Below are 24,607 nucleotides of genomic sequence, written 5' to 3' on the forward strand. Positions count from 1 at the left end.
AGTAATTTTTTTACAAATAACTTCAAATCATAACGAAGATTTTACTGAAAACAGACAGCTGTTAATTAGTTAGGTACTCTTATATAGAATCTGTTTTAATAGATAAGATAATAACACACAGATTTTTATTGAAAAGTAGGTTATTAGTATTGTTTTCTAGAATAAATGTGTATATTATGGCATTAATTCAAAATATGGTGACTTGATTTATAACTTTTTTATCTTAGCATTTTGTAGATCCATGTACATACGTATGTTAAATTGTACATTCAAATTTCCTAGCTCGGTAACATGACAGTCAGTTGATAATGAGGAAAGACTTGATTATTTGTGGAAAAACTCAAACCCTGGACCAATAAAAAAAGACAGCTATATTCACACAGGCTACTGAGCGGGGAAAGCGGAATAAACGAAATCGTATAATCCACGATTGCAAAGTCGCGGACGGGAAGTAAGTAAATAATTAAGTTTGTTACTTTGATTATAGCGCACAATAGTAGTAGCTTACACTGTTAAACTACTTAAGTAAATTCTAGTGGTAGCAGACTTGGCAACGCATTGAAAATACAGGACACAGCCAGTAAATCCTGTAATGCTAATTGCCTTTGAATAAATGTAATTTATTCGTCGGTTATTTTCCTCAGGAGAGATACGCGTTGTTTTCACTTAAAATTCGACGGCTTGTATTCCAATTTAAAACATGTTTGAAACATTTTTAAAATTCAACATTGAAATAAATAAATCTAAGATACTGTACAGTGTACCTTAAAAACACTAATCTGCTTAGAAGTAACATCACTCACACGGAACTCATTGTACGGTAATAATAATTAATATCTAGTACCTAAGCCCTCAATGTGTTTTTTTAATTCCACACGACAATAGAAAACAATTTTTTCGGAGCGGTCAATTTTTGATATGATATTCAAAAATGTTTAGAATTCCTAATGTGTGGGTAACACAAAAATAAAATCGTATGTAATAGAAAACAATTTGTGTTAAAAATATACAATTAAAAGCAGTAAAAAAGAGTGTGCTTTAAACCACACGACTGAAGTAAAACTTACGAACCGTAACTCTCTATCTTCACTAACTTATATCTATTTAACTAATATCTATTTAACTTATATAACTTATATTAAGTTGAGGGGGAAACTTCCATTCGCCTCGCTCGATCACCCTTTTCGTAATGTTCGTAAGAATTTAAACTAAATTAATAAACATTTTGAATATCATATCAAAAATTGACCGCTCCAGCGGGGTTCGAACCCGCGTCTCCGACGTACCATGTCGGCGCTCTATCTATTGATATGATATTCAAAATGTTTAGAATTCCTAATGTGGGTAACACAAAAATAAAATCTTAGATATTAAATTAATAAAAATAAATCGTCATAATTTATGTACGTGCGTAACTTTCAAGTACTCACTTTCAAGTAAAACTTTTTTAAGCACGCTTGACTTGGGGAGAAAGCTGGTGAATGCGTTACGAGAGCGTTACGACAAGTGTGATCGGGTGAGGCGAATGGAAGTGGAGAGGGAGATATTAGTTAGTGAAGATAGAAAGAGTTCCGTTTCGTATATTACTGTAGGGGCCAACGAAAAAAGTTTTACTATAGTCGTATGGTTTAATGCACACTTGTTTTTTGTGTTTGTTTTTTGTCAGATTGAGAAAAATTTGAACAAGTATAAAAGAAAATTAAACACAAAAATCGATACATTCACGAAAAACAAAATATGGTGGTACTATGTTAGGTTAGCTAGTTGAATATATTTTTTTTCTTTGATGAGTCAGGTAGTCAGAATATATATATTTCAAGGTACTGACCTCATTCACTACTCCGTAACCACAATATTTAACCTGAATGCCGACGTTAGCAGTGTTAATACCACTTACTGATAACAGGGCCTCGATTAGCGTCTCTTACGGCCGTCCAGTGGGTACGTAACTACGTACTACGTAGTGTACCTTCACTTTGTTATAAATTTTTGTGTTACAATCTATTTGGATTAAGAAAATTGTCACAGCTATTATATTTGTGCGTGTGCCATATGGGCGCCTAAACACCGGTGGTTAAAGGTTCGATTACCGCGCGGGATGAATATTTTTATTTGTACAAAAAATTCTTACCGGTCTGGAAGTCTGTCTCTGAGAATCTCCCCGCCGTGCATCTAAGAGCAAATTATATAGATATATATACTTATAGCGTTCTTAGATTTATATCGAAAAAAAAAGTTATCCAATTTGGTTCAGCCGTCCGGAAGTTATGCGCGTACACGTAGTGAACGTAAATTTTGGCAATTCAATTGTACTTACATAGATTATTACGCATTACATATGTAGGTATTATTTTCTTCCGAAGAAGTTTGTACGGAAGAGTCATAAATATCGTGAAATGTGATAATACCGAAAATCGATACGAATGTAGACGCTAGGGACGCCTTCTACTCACAGCTGTTATGTAACCTACATCTTAACCTACCTCAATATATTATTCACTCAAATCCAACGCAACCACCTACTAACTTACTAAAATTCATATCAAGATATAAGCATAATTTATTGGCTCTTATGTTAAACAATGTATTCGAACAGTGATGAATGCAACTGACCAAAAATGTTTTTATAAGCTATGTACAAGTAGATCTTAGAAGTTTATCGTGGTCTGGGCCTTTGTACTTATGTTGTTTTTCTGACGAAAAGCCAAACAGTGCGACATTACTCAGAGTAGAGAAGCTGTAGCATTACTGTATAAAACTAACTATAATTAAATAAAAAATAAACGCCTCTCACTCAATGCCGCAAGGATCTACTCCTGTTTCGGGGTACAATAATTGTGTTTGCTCGCAAACGAAAAAAAACTTCAATTACATTGACAAGAAGTACAACGTAAGTAGACGAAAAAATAAAATAAAATAACAAACGCACTAGTCGTCACTACGATTTTCGAGGGTTTCTCTCGTTTTCTCCCGGATTCCATCATCAGATCTTGGTTTCCGTATCAAGGTACCACACTTGGGATATCTACTTTCCAACAAAAAAATAATTATCAAAATCGGTTCATAAACGACGAAGTCATCCCCGAACATACATAATATATATGTATGTGTATGTAAAATAAATAAATAAAATATATATGTATATACAATCAAATTTATTAACCTCCTCTTTTTTTGAAGTCGGTTAAAAATCTTTATAAAGATATTTGGACATAGAAAAAAAACGATGAAGTTAAATAAGTGTATGTAAAAATTCACGAAATTAGCTACGAAAGTTACGCGTAAACCGTATTATTTCATAAAGTTGTGGAAATAGCGCAAAATTCGAGAAACATAATACGAAACGTAAAATATTGGTATAATTGACAAAGTTTATATTAAGAAGATCATATTGAAGTTTGTCTAAGTAAGATCTAAAATTTCTGTTAATGTAGAAATAGTTTTTGACTTTGATATGAATACCTACTATTTTTAGAAACAACTACATCGGGAAACGCGTACGGCTCACCTGATGGTAAGCGATTACCGTAACTTATAGACATCTGTAACATTACCTAGGAACATCGCAAGTGCGTTGCCGGCCCTACACTATATTCCCCCCAGGAGCTCTGGTTACCTTCCTCAATAACAGGAACCCAACACTGCTCGAAAACAGTATTATTTAGCTGTAATCTTCTATAAGGTCCAGGTAATACCCCAGTCGGGCTGCTCTATATTTTGAGCAGGAAATTTCCTGCTTTGCTCCTTATTTGATGTATCTGTTTATATTCTCTTGCTCCCACAACATTTCAAAAACAATCATATAATACGAGTATAATAATACTTAACAGCACTACATTTGTTAAAAGAGTTGTTGCATACGTCGATGGACGACAGTAGCCTCATAACTCATTATACATAAAGCTTTAAAAGTAATTTCTATAAAGCTAGTAAGTTACCTTGTTAGCGTTGTGAATATCTGTCATTAAATGCGTTCGTTTTATTGATTCAGTCTGTAACATCTCACTACTAGGTATAGGTCTCTGTCTGCATGTAGAAGACATGTCGGAGCTATATCGACCACGCTGATCCACTGCGGGTTGGCGTGTATTTTTTCTACTAGGATAGCTTAATGTCCTCTCCGGGGCACTATGGAGAAACCCACAAGGACAGACATCAAGACCGGAAATGCCTTGTTATAAAAATACTAACATCCATCCCGAGTAAGAATCGAACCGCACCGGTTCTTAGGTACTTAAAGACACCACTACATCTGAGCGGTTAACTGATGATACCAAATTGTTTTGAAATCAATATAAGTAAGTATATATATTATGAATTCTTGACGTGTCTTTTTTCGGTAAGATATATTTTTTTATACGAGTATTACATTTTCATGTCTAAAGTTCATATGAATGTTATCAGAAGCCCTCAATCATACAATAAAGCGGAAGACAATTTGTATGATATCTCGTATCACAAAATCCACTGATCTGATTAGATAAATTCCTTTTGTATTTAGAAAACCAGTTTATCCGGGAATTCGAACTATTAGCAACCAAGTAATATCCATTACCCACGATACCACACGAGATTTGTAGTATAGTCACAAAATGTTTTTATTTTTTTAAATTTACTTCTTACATTTTCATTATTAATTTTAAAAAAAGTAATATAATATGTTCTGTTTCAATAATATTGTTATATTTTTTTTAGCCTTTATACAAACTGACATTCGGTCAAAGATAAATAATGCACTTTTGGTGGTATGGTAGTTAACTTGTTTTCTTACTAGAATCTAAAAGGACAATTTTGGATCGTACTCTATTGTGATTAACAAGGATATTTATCTTTGTCCAGCCTCAGTTAAGGATTAAGTTGTAGTTTCAAGAACATTATTCTCTAGCTTCACAACAACAATTTTAGAACTGTTGGTTAAAGAGAAGAGGCGATATTAAGTTGCTTGTTTCAAGTTGGTAATTAATGTTTATTTTGCTCATAGAAAAAGGCTAATTTATGAAAGCTTAAAATAAAGTTATAATGAAAGCATTTAGTTTGAGTTGAGAAGATTTTGAAATATTTGCAATAGTTTTTGAAGCATTTTCTAAAATTATTGTAAAATGAATTTACGGCCGCACTCAGAGACTCTGTACTACTCAGTAACCGTGTAGGTAATCATTAAACGTCTCTGAGTGCAGCCGTAAGTGTTTATTATGTTCCGAAGCAATTCGCGATGTCAGGAGTAGTAAGTTTTATGTTAGCTAATATAGCCATTTGATAAATTAGTACGGTGCTAATATATATATTATTTTTCACTTTTATACTCGCCTTTATAAAACGATCAAATAGTAATCGCATTTCCTTTAATGTTTTTTTTCTGATGTCATAAAAAATACCAGTGCACTAAAATGATTCCAAACAATTTGTTTTATCAAGTTTAAATAAACATATAAATAACAAAAATATATTAATAAAGGGCTTAAATTATTCTCAACGATTGACACATTGGCTCAAATGACAACGGTTTTGATGAGTTTTCCCGTCAGTTATATAACCATGCAATGCCGTCGAATTTCCAACACAATTGTTTTGAATTTCAATGAAACTGAAAATCCATTAGAGGAGAAAATTCTCAATGTGTACGTTATCTACGCATGACCGTATAGATTTCATTGTTCATTCAAACATCGCGACTGGTAAAATATATTTGGAATTAACGATGTACCGTTTCATCCAGTTTTATCATCATTGTCGATGACTAAATTTCGTCAGACTGATCCAATGTCAATTATATTTTGGTACGTACCTAAACATTTTCAAACAGTTGTTTTATGTTTTACTTTTAGATGAACATTATATTTTCAATAAATAAATGTCCTATATGTACCTAAATGACTGATTATAATATATACTTACTGCTTCTTTGTCCTCTTGTGATTTTGGGTATAGGGTCACGTTGAGAACAATTTCTCCCATATCCTGGTTTGGTTTGTTTGGATCCCGCAAGCAGAGCACCAAGTCTTGAGATCGTCCCAGCTCCAGCGCTGTGAGGTCCAAGGTACACGAGCCCATAAAGTCATCTTGCAAACCCCAATCATAATCGAAAACCTGTAGAAGAAAACTTTAATAAAACTATGGAGTATATGATGAGGCAAGAAAAAGTCACGATTTCAATCAACCATGAGAATTATACTAAAGTCCAATATTAGGCGCCGCGATCGCTTAGAACCGAATATAAAATCATCATATCAAAAATTTCAACCTAGCGGGGTACATTGTTCCATAGCTTCATTGGCGAAAGTACCGACACGATGAGTCGGAGATGCAGGTTCGATCCCTGCTGGAACGGATTTTTGATATGATATAAAAAATGCTTAGTCCAATATTAGTATTAGTCCGAAAATTAGTACTAGTGTAAATAATTATTATGACAAATTTAGAGAAGCTACTTTGATTATATTTTTCTAGAATTTTATTTTGAGGTCATTAATTGTTTACGTCTTGTTATAATGTTCAGTTGACCAAAAACTGGAATATATTAATTTTTGGTTTCCGAACTGATTAGGTTTAAAACGGCAACACTACTACATAGCTTTAATTTAACATGTCGACGTCAAATACTTATAAAATAAGGATTTAGTTATAAATTTTAAGAAAATTTATATTAAATTGAAAAAAAAAGAAAAGGTGGGATTGCAAGAGCAATGTAACTGACTGGGCACCTTTTAGAAAGCTGCGTCGCATCTTTAGGCCATTCTCGCCACAATGCCTTCGACCAGTGCGACCTGCCAGTCATAACATACGTAGCCGAGGTGTGAAACTTGACAGCGAAGCTAGTCCACTGACTGCATGTTATTCAGAGAGCTATGGAGAGGTCTATGCTCGGGATCTGACTAAAGATCTAAGGAGACGATTGTGACTGACATAGTTCAGAAGTTTAGCAAACTGAAGTAACCACAACTGTCGTAGAACTGATGGTTGGTGGAGCGCAAGAAGGTTCTTAATTTAAGTTCATAGCTAGACAACCTTAGTATTGGACGCCTTCCAGCCAGATGGACTGATGACTTGGTAGTGACTGGACGGACTAAAGCGAGTGATCGGGTTTTGTGGCGTGGCGTACCCTAGGGAAAGCTTACGTCCAGCTACGACTGTAAATGACTGATGATGATTATATCAATTTAAGTAAATATTGCGAAGTACGTACTATTAAACTCAATTTATTATCCGATTTTTGTGAACAAGATGAGTGTCGCAACCCCTAAATCGTTCCCTAATAGTTGAAAAGGCACATCCAACATTTAAAAGCACATCTAATTTTTAATTCGATTTACACAAAAAGGTAGCACTAATAATGGGCGCTAATGTACATTTTTATCGTTACAAGCAATATTTAGGTAGGGTGGCTAAGTATGTCTGTACGATTTTATCTTACTTTTCAGTTTTTAGTTTTATAATCGTCGAGCCATTCTCGAGTTATGCGCTTAGCAACATTGATTTTTATTTATATAGATCATTTATTTGTTTCAGTAACCATTACTCACATATAATCACATAACAGTAATAGACATTTGTTTTATAATATGGTTTTCTTTTTAATTCAGAAAAATTATTAAATCTAGCACAAAAATAAAAAAAAAATCCAATTTTCTAAATCTACATTACATGCGAATAAAAAAAATAAGACAAACTCTTAATTGTTCCCAAACCTACTCAAAACGAATAAAAAACCCATAGAGGGACAGAAATATATATATATATATATTATATGTATTATTGTATATAGTAACGAGATCTTTCCAGATAACAGAATTATGTATTTTTTTTAAACATTCATTTTATTGTTTACACAAAAAAACGGACTTTTTGGTCTGTTTTTTTATCTATACGAAGATTTTTTCTTTTTTTTTAATTTTTGTTAAATACCAGGAACCGGGGGGGATACTAGTATTTTATACAGACGATCTCAGTATGAAAACACCCAATAGCACTGTAGGAAATTAATCAGCCGCATGTAATTGAAATAAGAAAGATAATACAATTTATTTGTCTTTTCTATCGATAATTGAATCTCTATTCAGATGGGTCACTTGATTGAATTTTAGCTAATTTGGGTAAATATTTTTTTTATCAGTAAAGTAGGACAATTTAGAAAAAACTCTTTTAGTAATTTATGATTGTTCTGAGTGAACTCCCGTGTCCTGCTTTTAGTTACATTTTTATTTTTAAACTTCTACATACATGTATTAAAATTGACAGTACACTGACACATTTACACTGTCTTCTGCTTCCTGTAATATGTATATTACTAAAAAAAATGTCCCTATATATGAGTCGACTGGGTAAAGCTTTAGATTAGGTAAAACCGAATTTCGGGACCATGGGGGGATGGGGGGGGGGGAGAAGGTGGGGAACGCTTCCCATGGTACCACTGTCACACCTCGGAACCCCATGGTTATGGAGATATCCATGGTTAAAGTTTTGAGGTTAGAAGAAGAATTTCGAAAGTTAGAGGAACGCTTGGCTCCGGCGCTGCGGGAAGTGCAGCCCTTCCTCCCTTGCGCCGTTTTGAGGTGTGACAGTGTTACCTTGTATAGATTCCCCTACACCCTCCACCCTCCACACCCAAAAACCCCATAATTCGGTTTTTCTAATTCGGTTTTACCTAATCTAGATCTTAGCCGTCGACTGTTACCTAAAACACAAGGAGTAATACTTACCTTAGGAACAAACGACGATATCTATAGAACATGACTGAGAATACTCAACGAAACATTTATTTCTCACTTCAAATCTATAGTTATTCATTCACAATACATACTTTTAACCACATTGAATATAAATACGTTATCTCACACTAATCTACTGTGTGGCTACGGTACTAAAGAATATAGCCACCCCCTCTCTTCCCGTGGGTGTCGTAAGAGGCGACTAAGGGATAACACAGTTCCACAGCTACCACCTTGGAACTTAAAAAGCCGACCGGTGGCGGGATAATCATCCAACTGCTGGCTTTGAAATACACAGGCCGAAGACGGGCAGCAGCGTCTTCGGTGCGACAAAGCCAACCCTGCGGTCACCAACCCACCTGCCTAGCGTGGTGACTATGGGCAAAACACATGAGTTCACGTTATTTTTGGCGTAAACTTGTGGAGGCCTATGTCCATCAGTGGACTGTATAGGCTGTAATGATGATCACACTAATCAATTATACGCCACTCATCGAGTAGCAACGTTAGCCGCACAATTGAACAATAACTTACAAATTAAGTTTTTATTATTATTAACTATATATTATGAGACAATAATCCCGCCAATAGATTACAATATGGCGACTGACCAATCAGAAAATTAGTATTAACTATTCGGAAGATGGTATCACTATCTTTATGCTCTTCCGGTACTTCAACAAATAACATTTACAGTAAGAACACTACAATCTAATGAAATTACAATCAATACAATCTTATACAATTATTAGAAGCATAAATTTAAATGATAACAGTACTTATTAGGTAAGTACCCTACAAACAGATAATAAAGATGGAGACTGACTAATCGTAAATTAATATTGGCCATTCGGAAGATGGTGTCGACATCTTTGAATTATTCCGGTATTCAACGAAAAATCTAAAAGAGTAATATCGTAACAAAATCTAATATTTTTAAAAAATTGTTAGAATTAAAAATTTAAATGCTAACACTAAGTTAAACACATTAGAATTATTTATTGTCATTTATAATTGAATGGAAATTTTTATGTGCATAGATAATTTGTTATTTATTAATTTTTATATAAAATATCATATTTTAGTTTCTGTTTCATCGTACATTTATAAGAATCATTTTTGGTTCTTATAAATGTACGCTTTTTGGCTCGTCTCTAATATGATTGTTCGTTATTGGAAACTTTATTCGTTTATGCATTTATTGTATCAATTTTTAATTTATTGTGTTACTAAACTGTTTGTTTCTAAAATAATATAAAATAAAATATTGATTTATTTATTGTCATTTTGGCGGATTTACAGAGTATTCGTTTGAAATTATTCTTAATTAATAGCATCTTACCTTCAGTTGTACTGGCTGGAAGGGATCTTCAATTGGCACGGTGAAACACTCATCCCAAACAGGATTAAGGTCGCGATACACTATCCTCGACTTATGTAGCAGTCTCCCCGCAGCTTTAAACTTCACGTATGGATCACTGGTGCCTGACAACAATCCTGGTTTTGGGACCCCACAAAACGCGTAATTAGAAAAAGTAAGAAGCGAAAATAATAAAATAAAGAAAGCTCTTTTAAACTATAGGAAGGGGGTAGTCTACTTCATCATTTGAATTTCATTTCAAATCTGTGAATCATTTTTATTATTGTACATGAAAAAAAACTTACAGTAAACAGTTGAAATTGGAATAATGCGTCGTTTCTCGACAGTAAAAGTAATGACTTATATACAAATGCGATGATTTTTAACAGTCAATTTAAAAATTAATTCCGAATTATTAGAACAGTTATGATTTATATCAATTCTACTTCAATCTACTGTGTTGAAATAAAAATTATCAGAAACTACAGGATATTCACTAAAAGCAAAAGCGCTAATTAAATGCAATAAAATTTAAAAAGTGCGAAATAAAATAAACACATAGATTTTCTTATATATAATACAAATATACAAATTTAATGTGTGGATGTGTGTGTTTAATATTAATATACATACAACTATAAAAATATTGTATATGATAACTATAGTAATTTTAATTACAAAGACAAAGATTTATTAATTTTTTTATTTATATCAGTTAATGTTTAAATTTAAATAAACTTTACTGACTCGTTGATAAGTATTTTAAAAACACATTTTATTATATTTTATAACAACAGCCAAAATGAGAACACAATCAAGTACGAATACCGAGCCCACGGCTTTTGGATATGATATAACAGTCGGGTTAAATATTTTCAGATTTAAATATTTGAATATACAAAAAATGTATTATTATCATACTGAATTAAAGAATATTTTCAAATACACGTGACACAAAAAACTCAAAAAAATTATATATCATAACCTAAAAAGAGCGTCAAAACGTTCAAAGAATAAAAATTGTCCGGGATTAAAATAATACTTATATTTTAAGAAAATCTAGTTTGTGTTAACAGTTTGTGCTCATAAAATTTTAATTAAAAAGTCTTGGTCTAAAAAAAATTACGTGAGTTTTTTTTAAGAAAAAATATTACCTGACTCTCTAACTCCGAAATATCATAATAATATGTGTATTATTACCGAAACGTTTACCTACAGTGGGCGTATCCTGAAGTCTTGAATTTATTTGTTAACTTTAGATTTGTTCTCTTTTGGTCTGGAATTTTTAATTGCTTAAATATTCAATAAATTATTCTTTTTTTTAAAATTTCGAGGAAAATAAATGTTTATTATAAGTTTCAATTTTTATTATAATAAAATCGGTAAAACATCGTCAATTTATAAAAGCTTGAAAATTAGAAATGTGTTAAAAAATCACATATCATATTTCTTTGATAAATGAACAAAGTTGAGAGAATTAATCCAACTTATGCATATGATCATAAAATTTTGCATAATACGCTAAAAGTGGTTTCGTAGGTCAGATTCGATATTTCAAATTATCTTGCGATTATCGTGCCAGTGTAGCTTTGGCCTACGTGAGCATGTCGTGTCTTGTGTCGTGATAAAAAAAAAAATTACCATTCTTGTCCATTGCGACTAAATTTTGACCTCTTTTTAAATGTATTCTTAGTTGAAAGAACGCATACTGCCGCAGCTGTAGTTCTCTTAACCTTTGGCCTTCGTCTGGTTCCTGGAGTAAAAAAATAGAATTACTTATTATATGGTGTGTAAGTCTATAATATCAATGTGTATTTAGAAAATCATTACGGCGTATGAAAGAGAAAACTGCTATGCTGTGTGGTTACGGCATCAAAGAATATAGCCACCCCCTCTCTTCCCGTGGGTGTCGTAAAAGGCGACTAAGGGATAACACAGTTCCACTACTACCTTTGAAAAAAAGCCGACCGATGACGGGATAACCATCCAACTACTGGCTTTGAAAAACACAGGGCGAAGACGGGCAGCAGCGTCTTCGCTGTGACAAAGCCAGCCCTGCGGTCACCAACCTGCATGCCCAGCGTGGTGACTACGGGCAAAACAAATGTGTTCACGCTATTTTTGGCGTGAACTTGTGGAGGCTTATGTCCAGTAGTGGACTGTAAAAGGCTGCTGTGATGAATGAGAAAATTCCCAATGATACCTACAATCGTGATGTTTTACTCTTTGTACTTATATTGTAAGGTACATACACCCGGTTTTGTTATGGTTGATTGTTATCAGGGATTAGGGATCCACGAGATTAGGGAGTTGACGTAGATAACGACATAGTTGTTTTATAATTAGTATGATGTAGCTACTATGACTTTACTGGAAAAAATAATAAAGAGTTGGTAACCAGCAATAAAGTCTCATTTTGAACTCCCTATTAAAGCCTTTGGCCAGTACGCTTCTGTTACATATTAGTTGTTCAAAGTAGTTTAAGCTGTATGATTGCATTGGTGCTTAAGTATTTTGAGCCTGCTCTTATACTATTTTAATTTTAAGAAAAGAAAATACCAGTCTCTTTTACATCGTGTCTCTACTTAAATTAATTAAAACGTGAGACCAAACCTCGCTAATTCTAGCAACGACGATGAAAACATTGTTAAGCCTTTTGCATAGTGAGACTTTCTGTTAAGTCTTCCTAAGAGACAGTTTTGTGTTTGTTAAAAACGAGACAGTAGTGATGTGACATTTAAAAAAATGATTAGTATGAAATCGATTTGGTAATACATAATAATCTTTTAGTAAAAAAATTATCTATACCTATCGATTTTTTATACTTGAATAATCGATTGCTAAAAATCGACTATTTTTTCAGTTTCCTACTAGACAGTGACAGTGTGTGTGCTATAAGGAAAGAGTCATTTTTTATACGACATTGACTTTGTTTGGAATGGAGTTTACTGTTTATACTGTTTTTTGTACTGTGTTATCTCTGTGTCGACCTTATTTTTTTCTTTTCGCCTTTTGATATGATCCCTAAGTTTCTTTCTCTTTCTCTATACGTTTAGACATAAAATTGTTTTATATGGCATATCCAATAGCCAAGGAATTGAAAAAAATTACAGAAAAATCTAAACATCTAAACACTACATTTATGAAACAATCTGGAAAATTATGGATGTAAATGTACTTTACATTTTAATCCCAACCTTTTTACTTTAAAATTAAAGCGGTTCCGGTGCCTGTGGGAAAATATCTGCAATATCTTGGAAATGACAGAGCTATTAAACGGTTTCAAAACTTTAACCAATATCTGAAAGAAGCAACCTCTATAAACAATTAAGTAAAAATAAAGCAATATCTATAAACAATTTAGTATTAACAGATTTAATTTAATTTTAAAGTAACAAGGTTGGGATTAAATGTAAATGCACTTTACATTTTAATCCCATCCTCTTTACTTTTAAATTAAACCGGTTCCGGTGCCTGTGTGAAAATATCTGCAATATCTTGGAAATGAAAGAGCTATTAAACGGTTTCAAAACTTTAACCAATATCTGAAAAAAGCAACCGTAGTTATAGCTTCGCTTATGAATGAGATATGATGCAACAAAAATCCTAACTGGAATTAGGATCAAAAAGATAATTTCAGCAGCTAACGTGAAAGTTCAATAACATATAAATATAAAATATTAAATTGAGAAATGTGTGTGGGAAGAAAATTATTATTATGGTGACATATAATTTTATTACTTGTAATCAATTAAACAATCCACCACGATGAAACTAGAACAGCTCAATCAACCAAAACTCTCAAGTTTCGCTAACGTCTTCGAACACTAAATTGTCCTAGATTTACTGCATAACTTCAGCGTTATATGCTAGGACTTAACTTGTATAAAGTTTAACTAATCACACACTTATTAAGAGTCCTGATAGTAACAAAAAAGTCATTACTATACTAATAACCACCAAACGAGCTGGCTTATCCCTTGATGTTAATTTATCACGCCCAGTCATGAATATTCGCAGCAATAAAGAAGTCACAAATGCATCGCCGGCTTAAGTTTATGTTAATAGACAGGAGATATTTTGTTAAAATACACAACATCCACGGACTCTAAATTGCTCTCCTTTTGTTGAAATATCATGTATTGTTATGCTTATAATACAGGGGATTAATTACACAACTGGCATCAGATCAGCAGTCCTGTGTGTGTCTAATAAAGCTAAAATGGAGCTTGGGATATGAAAAAAGAAACTTTTCTTCCAGATGTTTCGCTTGTGCACAACCTGGCCTTAATATTTGTTCTCCCTGTTAGATTATTTCGGGCGATAACATTAGGGTATACATATATATGTTTAATTGGCTTTAGATGGGATTGTGTCGCAATAAATTGTAATAACGAGTTAAAGTAAGCAATTAGGTTTATCTAGCGAGCTACTTGTATTCTTATAACGATTCTTATCTAATTCACGTATCGAAAGGAATTCCGAAATTCATTCTGAAACTAACCAATTTAATAATAATAATAATAATAAATACTCTTTATTGTACACTACAAAGAAATGTTACAAAAAGGGATACATACGAAGAAAGATGTACAAAGGCGGTCTTATCGCTAAGAGCGATTTCTTCCAGACAACCTTAGGGTATAGGACAGGGCATATAAAATGAGAAGCGGTGGGGAAGTGTACAAATAGTTGATAAAGAATTGGCATGGAGTTTACAAGCTATATGATATAAAAATAAGTAAATATACAACATATAACACATGCAATACATATACACATATAATACATATATATATATATATATATATATATATATATATATATATATATACACACATAATTATACATTTATATAAACACTACATATACATTACTTCATACATACACCATATATACTACATACACAAATACTACATAATATATTGCGAAGATGATATTTAACAGTTATTTAGGGACAAAAAATGAGCCTTTAGATATTTTTTAAAACAGAATAGAGACTGAGCTTGCCTAATAGAAAGAGGAAGATTGTTCCAAAGCTGTACAGCTTTAACAGAGAAGGAGTTTGAATAAAAGGAAGTAGTATGGGAAGGAGTTTTGAGTATTAAGGTTGAAGATGACCTGAGTGAACGCTCATGAGTGTCACAGAGAAACTCGAAGCGATTTTTTAGGTAAAGAGGAGTATCTGGGTGGAAAAGCACACAATAAAGCAAAGAGAGGATGTGAGTATTCCTGCGAAAGCGGATAGGCAGCCACTTGAGTTGATTACGAAAATCGGATACATGGTCATATTTGCGAAGACCAAATATGAACCGTATGCAGAGATTCTGGAGACGCTCAAGCTTATTTAGCTGCTCCTCGTTAAGATCTAGGTAACAAATATCAGCATAGTCAAGAATTGGTAGTAGGAGTGACTGTGCTAACGCAATTTTGGTAGACATAGGAAGGAAGTGTTGAAGCCGGCGGAGGGATCCGATAGCTGCGAATAACTTGCGACTTAACTCACTTAGTTGATGTGTCCACGAGAGGTGACTGTCAAATATTACACCAAGTTTTTTTACTTTTTCGCTGTAATTAATCACAGTGTTATTAAAAATGACGGGTGGTATAAGTGACCAGTCAATTCGAGCTACTAGTTTTGAACTACCAATGATAATAACTTGACACTTAGAAGGATTAACGTTTAGACCATAAGATTTACTCCAACTATAAATGCTTTTTAAGTCGCTATTTAACTTATTTATGGAGGTCGGTAAGTCAACTAGTTTTCCATGGGAATAAATTTGGAGATCGTCTGCATACAGGTGGTAGGGAGAAGATATATGAGGACCGAGAGAGTTTATGAAGATAGAAAATAGAAGTGGAGACAACACGCCACCTTGTGGAACGCCGGCAACTACGTTTAGCCATTCTGAATATGAATCTTCAACACGCAAACGCTGCCGCCGTCCGCACAAGTAACTATGAAACCAGCCAATTGCCGATGGAGATATGCCAAGAGAACACAAGATAGCCAACAGTATATCAAAATCCACAGTATTAAATGCATTACTGAAGTCCAGCAGGGTCAACACCGTGAGATTTTGTTTGTCCATGGCCAATCTAATGTCGTCGGTGATTTTGACCAGAGCCGTTGCCGCACTATGACCTTTACGGAAACTGGACTGATAAGGATTAAGGAGGTTATTTGAGTGCAGGAACAATGTTAGCTGCTGATGGACGAGACGCTCTAAGACTTTAGACAAAAAAGGAAGGATTGATATTGGGCGAAGATCAGAAAACGTGATGGAATTAGGTTTCTTGGGTAAAGGAATAATTTGAGCGTCTTTCCAGCAGGTAGGAAAGGTATTGGAAAACAAGGATTCGTTGAAGATGTGAGTTATAACAGGTAGAAGGGAGTCTAAGATAGGTATGATCATTTTACGGCTAATGGAATCTGATCCTACGGCATCTGAATTAACAGCTAATATGCTCTTCTTGACATCACATACAGACAATTGAGAGAAGGAAAAAGTGGATGACAGCAAAGGAGTCCTAGTAGCAGAAAGTTGATTAAGAGTGTTAGATTTAGTCATAGAGTCTATAGTGACAGAAGATGTGAAGTGTTTGTTAATTTGGTTAAGGTTAAATGAATTTGAAGATATGTTTTGTTTGATCTTGCCAACTCCTAGAGATTTAAGAAATTTCCAGATTTTCGCAGAGTCTGCTTCCTCTAATACGGAATTGTGAATATGGCGTCGTTGTGCATCCCTACACGCCTTGTTGCAGCGATTCCGAGATGTTCTATACTTCTCCTTATTCAACGGGCTCGGGTCAGACCTATATCTAGCTTTGGCTTTGTTCTTTAGAAGCTGCAAAGCCTTAATTTCCTTAAAATTTGTGTTAATTCCAATTTGTGTTCCTTTCCGAATCAAAGTGTATTTTTCACCTTTTTTCAGATCTTATTTTACTTTTTTCAGTATGACTACAGCAATAGGTATCTATAAACAATTAAGTAATAACAGAATCAATTTCCTAATTAAATTAAATATCATACTTCAATTACAAATAGAAAAAATGACGGATTAATAATTTTTGTTACTTAGTTTTACGTTAACCGAGTTACAAGAGAACAATGGCATATTGTTTCTGAAAAAAAAATACCTAAACTTGCTTTACGTACCCACATCGTCGCTCGGTTAGGAAAAGCTCCAAAAAGGAAAAGTATTCTTCGGACTTCAGAGCTACCAAAAATACGAGGAGCACCTAATTCCCTTTATTTTTATCGATTGTCCAAAATCTTATGAAGTAATGTGCATACTTATGATTGGTAGTAAAAATGTTAAAAGATTGGATCTACGACGCTACGAGACATTTTCTCGTAGATTTTCTAGTCGAAAAGTGAACTAGCTTTTAAATTGCGTCTAAGCATAAATACATTCTGATTCTGATTATAAATTCATCTCAAGCACAATCAGAAATTAAGCTCTCGCTCTTCTGTACCTACTACATCTAGGCAGAATATATTTATTGGCAGAACGCCAAGTGATGCACTAAATACAAAGCTAAGAACAAGATCTTAAGATACGTGTATACTTTGACGGGAACTTTTCTGATGAAATGTAATGTGTCGTCATTTCAATAGAATATTTTTTTAGGCTTTAAAGCCATACCCATATAGATATTGAAAGTTAGTACCACGTTACCAATACCGATACAATTACACATAGCTGCTGTTGAGAAAAGAAAAATGTCAACCGACCGACAACAAGCCGACAACCAGCAGACAACTCTAGGTAACGTTACTTTAAACTTTGTTAAAGTGGCAGAAACAAATATTAATAATGCGTGTAGTTAGTTCAAAATAGACTAATTGAATTTTCGTAATGCATATGCAGTGTGACGTATCAGTTTCATTTTTCTGTAAATACTAGCTGACCCCGCAAACGTTGTTTTGTCATATATTTTATTAACCTTCTCAGTCCCGCTTATAACTTAAGGGCATGAAAAATAGATGTTGGCCGATTCTCAGACCTACCCGATATGAACACAAAATTTCATAATATTTTAATAACCCTCTTAACCCCCCCCCCCCTATAACTTAGGGATATGAAAAATAGATGTTGTTCGATTCTTAGACTTATCCGATATGCACACAAAATTTCATGAGAATCGGTCAAGTCGTTTCGGAGGAGTTTAACTACAAACACCGCGATACGAGAATTTTATATATTAGATTTACATTGCTAAATGAAATGGTTATTTAAAAGCAATCGTTATATAAATTAAAAAAATATTTGGATTTTCTAGACACAACATACTTCAGGTATCTATGAAGGCGTTGACAAAAAGTTAAATTTTTAGAAACTTAATGTTGCCTTTCCTAGGTCTAAATGTTTCAACCTGTGCGGCTATAATTTTGGATTAGTGATAATTATATACACCGTTTAGTAGATTTACCTTTTCCTTCCGCGATTGTTTCAGATAAATTTATTACACAAGGTTGTGTGAGAAACGTTATCCATAACAAAATGTACGTGTCCTAAATTATCGGGTTACGTATTATATTATAAAGATTACTAGCTCAACAAACAATATAAACCCAGTTTTTAATAATGTTTTGTCTGTCTGAACATAAATTATTTTATGTCTGTCTAATCATTCTCGTATGACGTGAATATTTAACAGGTGATTTTTTTGTTTATAAATATTGATACTTAGTTCCGAATTCTACAAAAATAATAATGCTTTAAAATATTTATTTTTGACACAAAATAAAACAATTTTCGCATAGTCAAAGTGAATACTCCGGTTAAAACTCCTTTATACTTCAAGTGCATGCGTTGTTGTCGTATAGGTACTATTTCTTTCTGATAGAACCAATTTATTCCTTCATGGGTTAAAACCTAATATTATTTTTACATTTTTATGAGGGTAGCATTTGTAAGATAAATATATCCCTACCGCCAGACAAACTGATTTGTCTGACAGACGATTGTAAATTTTATGCGTATAACTCTGATCGTAAATAGAAAACTATCAGCGGTCTTTCAGGAAAAAAGACAGCGAATGATATACATAAAACATAGAAACATCTTATTGGAAAATATCGCAGTGTACTTATGTTCGTAAGTGAAAATCAAATGGAGAAGCTAGAAATATAGTCATTCATAGAGATTTCATAGAGATAGAGAGAAGATGTATAGGATCGTATAAGGAAGTTTATGAACATAACTGAATAATTTTGAGATGTGTAGAAGTACGAGTACATATAAAAATGCTCAGAAGTGCATAGTGAAGCGAATAAGTTTCTAATTATTTTTCTTAATAGGCGGGGAGACTTTCGGCCAACAGTGGGACATTAATATCTTACAAAACATTTACAAAAGTTCTCCTTGCTTTACGCTAAGTATTTTCATTGGTTAGAATTTTTCTAATCAAGATGAAGCGGATGTTTACTAAATAATAATTATGATCTAAATCATTGTACGATGTAAGGTATTACAATAAAGTTCGAGAATTTTGTTTAAAACTTTTTCTCATATTTATCAGTAGCTTATCATAGTATCAGCATTTAATTGTAGGAATTGTTGGCATTGGCAGTTTTCAATCTTCATATCAAATATCATGTCATAATAGCATAACTATTACTTAATTAAAGTATATTTATAGTGTCATACTGGTACCATTTATAAAAATATACAGTACCAATTGCAGTAGATCCACAGGCGGACGCGAAATATGTGCAGGAGTGCCAGAAGTTGATGGTACCGGCTCGATTGAGGTTTGCCGCGTCAATGAAGAATCTGGTGACAAGAAATAAGGATGTAATATACATATAATTGACAATCACTCTGCGTGCGCTGATATTGATATTATACAAATATTTATTTCCGGTCTAGCTGTTAGTTCTTGTGGTTCTCCCCACCGTGCCTCGGAGAGCACGTTAAGCTGTCGGTCCCGGTTATTATCATGTAAACCTGATAGCGATCGTTACTCATAGTAGGAAATAGATCCACCAACCCGCATTGGAGCAGCGTGGTGGATTAAGGTAGGACCCTTCTTCATGGGGAAAGAGGCCTATGCCCAGCAGTGAGATATTACAGGCTGAAGCCTATACATATAATTATATTAATAATCACACAACTAGCACTTGCCATTACGCTTTACCAAAAGAAGCAACACATATCCGTATAAATGAAATCTCGAGTAGCAGACAATTGATGATTTTCTAATGATCAAAATAAATTTCTAATTAACCTTGTGATAAGTTACAATTAGGTTTTTGATCTTCTCGACATAAAATTATTAATACAAAATTCATACTCGGCAATCCTTACAACGCCTTTTACATTATTTCAGTACTACTTTCCATACATAACTACTACATTACATTAGTTTAAGTTACATAGAACATATTGTTAAATAATATTAGGAAATAAAACTTTGACTTTAATCTCTTAGATTACTCGGGAGTCACCTTTACCTCTGCTCTGTTCATATATCGATTATTCAAGCAATTTCATTGTTACTCGTTCCATATCATTTTATCCATAAGAATGAAATCATAGTAGCATAAAAACTATCACCAGGTAAATTTTTTGTTGAGAGGCAATCATTGAAAATATTTATTTTCATGTTCAAACATCCAGCTGACGTATCATTCATCACGTTATGGTCAGCTGACTTTATTTTTCCTTCAAGATATTAGGTAAACTATAAACCGACAAATTTTAAAGTGGGAGGAAATTATTAAAAAAATCTTATTTCTTCATGCGTCTGCCCACCTCACCAACGTAGTAAGAATATATTTATATACAATTAAATTAAGAAAATTTAAATAGCATAAAGTACTTATAACATAAATTAAAAAATAATATAAAATTGAAATATTTGATGAATTTATTTTCTAATTTTCAATAAGTGTTCAATTCCCTTTGTGTTTGTGTTATACAGTTTTGTTTACAGACATTGTTTATTGTAATAGAGTTGAAAATATTTTTGGAAGCACATGAAAAACGTCACTAAAATCTTCACAGATACAATAATATAATGCAATAAGTACATACAATTTAAATAAGATTAAAGAACCAACTCACCGTCCCTCTTCCGGAAGAGGCGCATCATCCGCCACTTCCTGACAGCTATCTTAAGTTTCTTCATCAGCAAACAATTTACAACAGCATTTATTACTCTGTGACGCCATATTGAACACATCTACTTAATGTCTATGGTAGGGTTTAGGATTTAGCACATTCTTTGTTTAAAAATAAACGATAATCTATGGTTTACATTTTACTTTCTGTAGATTCTAGTATTAAATCTATAAAATGAAGATAACATGGACGTATCGAAATGTTTCAAGTTTTGTTTTATGATCAAAGAAAATTAAAAAAAAACAACTGAGGATATATATTTAACGCCAAATTTAACCTTATTATGAAGATAATAAATATTTATTCTCTTTAAGTAGATAAAAATTGACATCAGATAAATAGACCAGTTCTACCTAGTTTCCACCTATGTTTCCTTTGATTTATTTACTTTTTCTCTTCACGTAAAATACGCAACAATAACAAAATCGCGTGTATTAGATACTAAAAGTGTATTTCACATCGCGTTTCGTTATCGCAGTCCTATCCTACGTTTTATTAATGTAATAAAAGCACGATGTTATTATTGCTTTACTGACATTTTTATATCGTCATGGTATATGAAACTTGTGTATAATCATTAATATACAAATAGGCTTATTAGGTCTATATTATACATAAACTTTTACTTTTCCCTTAAGGCCCACAACTCGTCTAATTTTGCAGATGTCCTGGGCGACGGTAACAATTTACATCAGATGGTACGGTCTGCTCGTTTGCCCTTTTTATAAAAAAAGACTTTAAATTCTCTCATTGAATTTAATAAACCCTTATCTTATTATATTGTATTTTAAATTAATCAGCAGTAGAACATATTAACAAACTCCGCCAACGGGACAGCCAAAATACATATCTTTTATTCTAACGACTGCGCACCAAATGTTTAATTACAACGCTTGACGTACTCTAATTACTAGACGTCAAGAGACGTCCCAATTAGGTTTTATGAGTCTAGGCTCTAGAGATTATTATCGTTTTTATTTTTCATTATTTTTTTATTTTTATATAACTAGGTCGGCAAACAAGCGTACGGCTAGCCTGATGGAAAGCGATTACCGTAAATTATAGACGTCTGCAACAGCAGAAGTATTGCAAGCGCGTTGCCGACTCTATCCCCAATTTCTCCCAGGAGTTCTGGTCACCTTACTCACCAACATGAACACAGCATATCTAGCTCCTTATGTTAGATGACCTTCCCCGTGTCATTCAGAATGTTTCGATAATATTAGAGATATAGTTTTTTTTTTGTTTTACAATATAAACACACTGTCGGATGTTCCTTTTTTTGTATCGTAGTGGAACCCATTTACGGATTATATCCAGGACGCCCGGGTAGGCAGTCCTAGACCGTATGTCGGACTCAGCACTTGGGGGTGCAATACCGACAAAACCCCTGCAGAAGCCTTCAGCCGCTTTAATTGGAGGGTCCCGGATCTGCAGGCAACAGAGTCCTAGGCATTAAATAGCGCGTCTTACGTACCCCCATTCGTCACCTGCGGAGGGAGGCGCGTCAGCAGCCTCCTCTCTCACCCGCTCGTCATCCTCCTTCTGGGGCATTATTGTCTCGCAGAAGGAAGTTTTTAGTTTAGGGTGCGCTCTTTTAAACCGGTAATAAAGAAAATTATGTAAATAAGTGTTGTAGGTACAAATAGGGGCTTTGTCCGTAATTTTGTTTTGTATATAAAGGGACTTCTAATTTTTTGTCTAATTATATTTTTATGTATATTTGTAATTTCATATTCGACTTGTATAAATGTTGTCGATATACTTTCATTAGGTTTTGATTCGTATTAAATTTAAGAAAATTTGTGGCTGGTAGCAGCATATTTTTGCTCTGTACTTTTTAGTAGTTATTATTGTCACTTTTTATAACTTATACGCTTTTAGTAACTTAGGCAGCATAGGTTTTTCATTACGAACCGTGTAAGGATTTTTTTTTTTGAAATTTTGTTCTACCTTGTATTGCGTAAAATTATACATAAACACATTATTATTATGGCAATGCTGCAGATATATATCTGATACTGAAACAGAGTCGTTACGTATTATTTTAGAATAGAAGTAAAAAAAAATAATATTTTGTATTCACACCATTGGAGCTGAAGCCCGGAAAATTAAATAATACAAAAACACCGCAGTATAACGGACCCCTCGAAGCTCTTGGTTCGTGTATAATTAGTAAATTTGATATGGAAGTAGTCTAGAGTGGAATATTCTACGTCTGTTTGTATATATTTACAATCAGACTGTTTACCAGACCATAACTGTTTCTTTTTTTTGCATTGAAAACAACTCAAACTTTTTATTTTTCTATATTTATTAATATATTTATATACACAAAAAGAATCATATAGTTAACTACAATGATGTTCTATTACAGCTTAAGAAATAAGTTTCAAAATTAGAACAAACTAGCTGACCCGGCGAACTTAGTACCGTCATATGTTTCTTTTTTCGTTAATATAAAGATTATCTTTGATATTCTTTTATACAATTCTTGTTCAATAATTAAAGACGAGAAAAAAAAAACGAATTACCTAATTTGGTGAAGATGGGTGGAAGTTATGCACGTACACTTCTGTGATATATTTTTTATTCACATAGATTAAATGAAAATAGAATGAACAAGAAAAAAATTATACGTTTTCAGAAAAGTCATTTTGAGTGTACCAAACTAAGTTCGAATTGCTTCTGATAATTTATTCCAGTCATGTTTATCTAACTTTTCAAATTATTCGGACAATGGAATGTTTTCATGTTTATTTTTATACTAGCGACTCGCTGTGGCTTCGCACGCCTCCTCTCTTCCTCTACTATATTATGCATGTATTACATATATAAACCTTCCACTGGAATCACTCTATTTACTAAAGAAAACCGCATCAAAATCAATTGGGTAGTTTTAAAGATCTAAGCATACTTTATTTTATACTATGTAATGATAACTCGACATAAATATACAAGTTCTATTTCTTTAACCTTTATCTATACATGTATTATATATCATATTTTTTTAATTACTTTTTTAAGTTATAAGTACAAAAAATGTACATTATAGTTCGAGACAAAGCAAAACCAATTTATGAGCTTACTGAAAGATACTCTTGATCTTTTAAGATAATATGACATTATGAAAAATGTCGCCTTGTTTCGCTTTAATTATTTATTTATTAGTTATTAATTATTAAAATAAATAAATCATTAAAATTAACATGTTTATTATTCCTAGACGAGATTTCTTCCAGCACTTTCGACAAGAATCTCATAATCTTTATCACTATTTAACAAGATTCAAGCCCTTTGACAATAGCTGAATATAAAACGAGTCATTTCTCATTTTATGAATTAAGGAAATTTAAAATGAAATTGGTTTTTTAATTGCTAATTGCATTGACTTTATGGCGTTCTAA

The 24,607-nt window shown here is 33.0% G+C and overlaps 1 protein-coding gene across 1 annotated transcript in view; it reads right to left on the reverse strand.

Moving 5' to 3' along the window:
* LOC123664537 (multiple C2 and transmembrane domain-containing protein-like) overlaps positions 1–21,261 on the reverse strand; it is a 62,627-nt gene extending 41,366 nt beyond the window's left edge. Inside the window, exons 1-5 of the mRNA XM_045599071.1 lie at positions 21,144–21,261; positions 19,753–19,850; positions 11,707–11,818; positions 10,048–10,202; positions 5,896–6,087 (exon numbers count right to left, since the gene is read on the reverse strand). Coding sequence (XP_045455027.1) covers positions 5,896–6,087; positions 10,048–10,202; positions 11,707–11,818; positions 19,753–19,850; positions 21,144–21,261 — 675 coding nt within the window. The remainder of the gene's footprint in view (positions 1–5,895; positions 6,088–10,047; positions 10,203–11,706; positions 11,819–19,752; positions 19,851–21,143) is intronic.
* Between the last annotated feature and the right edge of the window lie 3,346 nt (positions 21,262–24,607).

This window comes from Melitaea cinxia, chromosome 22 (genome assembly GCF_905220565.1).
Source record: "Melitaea cinxia chromosome 22, ilMelCinx1.1, whole genome shotgun sequence".
NCBI lineage: Eukaryota > Metazoa > Arthropoda > Insecta > Lepidoptera > Nymphalidae > Melitaea > Melitaea cinxia.